The sequence below is a fragment of the Gossypium raimondii genome, chromosome 12 (genome assembly GCF_025698545.1).
Source record: "Gossypium raimondii isolate GPD5lz chromosome 12, ASM2569854v1, whole genome shotgun sequence".
NCBI classification, from domain to species: domain Eukaryota; kingdom Viridiplantae; phylum Streptophyta; class Magnoliopsida; order Malvales; family Malvaceae; genus Gossypium; species Gossypium raimondii.
In genome coordinates, this window is record NC_068576.1 from 10,982,006 (window position 1) to 10,983,641 (window position 1,636).

Below are 1,636 nucleotides of genomic sequence, written 5' to 3' on the forward strand. Positions count from 1 at the left end.
CGACAATGCGCCGCTAATACTTCCTTTAGCGGCGTTTTATCATAAGCGCCACTAATTCTAGTATACATCAAGACCAAAACGATGCGTTTTGGTCTTGAGATTTTGCGGTGCGTTATGGTAAACGCCACTAATGATGTTTTTTTACGGCGTTTCGCAAGAAGCGTCGCTAATTCCTGATATTTAGCGGCGTTTTATTTTTTGCGCCGCTAATGCGCGATTATTAGCGGCGTTTGTCGTCCAAACGCCACAAAAGATGCCGCTAAAAGCCTGTTTTGGAAATTCGTTATAGTTTTTGGACCAATTTTTTATTTAATAATATAAAAGATTATAAAATATAATACTCATGTATGGTAATATTTATCACATATCCTTCCTAATAAAAAGAAAAGAAAAAATAGTAAAAATAAAATAAAATAGAGTGATATGCAAACTGCAAAATCAATGGAAAGTGGAGTGTTTTGGAACATCAAAAGAACTATTAATGAACTAATGAAAAATTATCAATACTAGCTAAGATCCAATCTATATATTTGCTTGCAGAGATTTAAATAATCTCAAAAAAAGAAGAAAAAAACAATATGTTTACGAGTTCTGGGATTTTATTATCCCCAAAACAGAGCTTCATTTGTAGTGAATGACGGGCGTATTAGCATTCATGTCCCACATCCCTCCTTCTTTGAGATACTCAATATACCTAGCAAACTCTGGTTTAGCTGTAGTTTTCTTCTTACGACGACCATCAAATAGGCTGAAAAGTGGGTGAATAGTCTTGGACTTGCCGCCCTTTTTGTTGGAGTTGGTCGTTGTCGAAGATTTCTCTTGACACTTCTCCGGCAACCCCAGTTCGGGGCCGTTAAACTTTCTGGATAAGCCAAAAACTCGAGCTGGCACACTTCTAGCTCTCTTCAACTGTGCTTCGAATTGACCATTGCTGGAAATTACAGGCTCCTCAACTTCGGTTTCAACAAGTAACCTTTCATAGCCATCACGGTTTCTTCTTGTGCTGAAAGCTCTAAGCATGGCCATGATGTGATAAGACGAGAGGATAAGCTTAGCTAGATGTCTATGTTGCGAAGATTGTATGGAATTGGTAAGTTGGGTACCACCAATTTATGGAGTTGAAATAAAAGGTTGTGACATTAGAAAGAATAAAATATTTGTAATATTTTAACAAAAATTATGCACGCCGTATTTGATTAAAGTTGGTCGTTGTTCTTTGGTGTATCGGATCATGCTTGTGGAGTTAATAAAAGAAAGGCATAATAATTTATTCAGTCCTTCAATTTTACAAAAAATAAATTATTTTAGCCCTTTATTTAAATATTTACATCTTTTAGCCCTTAAACTTGCATTGCCCGTCAAATCATCCCAAAATGAAGAGAAAAATTAATGTTTATTAATCCATATGACAGCCCATGTATATGCCACGTTAGCACTTAATTAACTTTTTAAAATATTAAAAATATTTAATTATAATTTTACACTTTTAGAGCTAAAGAGGGATTAAAATGATTATTTTAAAAGTTAGAGGATGAAATAAGTTATTATGGGTAAAAGAAATTAGTATAAAAGGTTGGTGAGGTGCCACCAATGTTGACCAATTCTTGGTTGGAAATTTTCTTTGTTTTGATTTTGA

The 1,636-nt window shown here is 34.4% G+C and overlaps 1 protein-coding gene across 1 annotated transcript; it reads right to left on the reverse strand.

Annotated features, from left to right (window-relative positions):
• Window positions 1-456: 456 nt before the first annotated feature.
• LOC105763268 (uncharacterized) lies at window positions 457-1,093 on the reverse strand. The gene has a single exon (XM_012581414.2). The coding sequence runs from the start codon at window positions 1,024-1,026 to the stop codon at window positions 622-624; it is 405 nt and encodes a 134-aa protein (XP_012436868.1). The 5' UTR covers window positions 1,027-1,093; the 3' UTR covers window positions 457-621.
• Between the last annotated feature and the right edge of the window lie 543 nt (window positions 1,094-1,636).

Bases quoted from the DNA above. Each gene is read 5' to 3' on its own strand.
- LOC105763268 (XM_012581414.2), bottom strand. From the start codon at position 1,026: ATGGCCATGCTTAGAGCTTTCAGCACAAGAAGAAACCGTGATGGCTAT.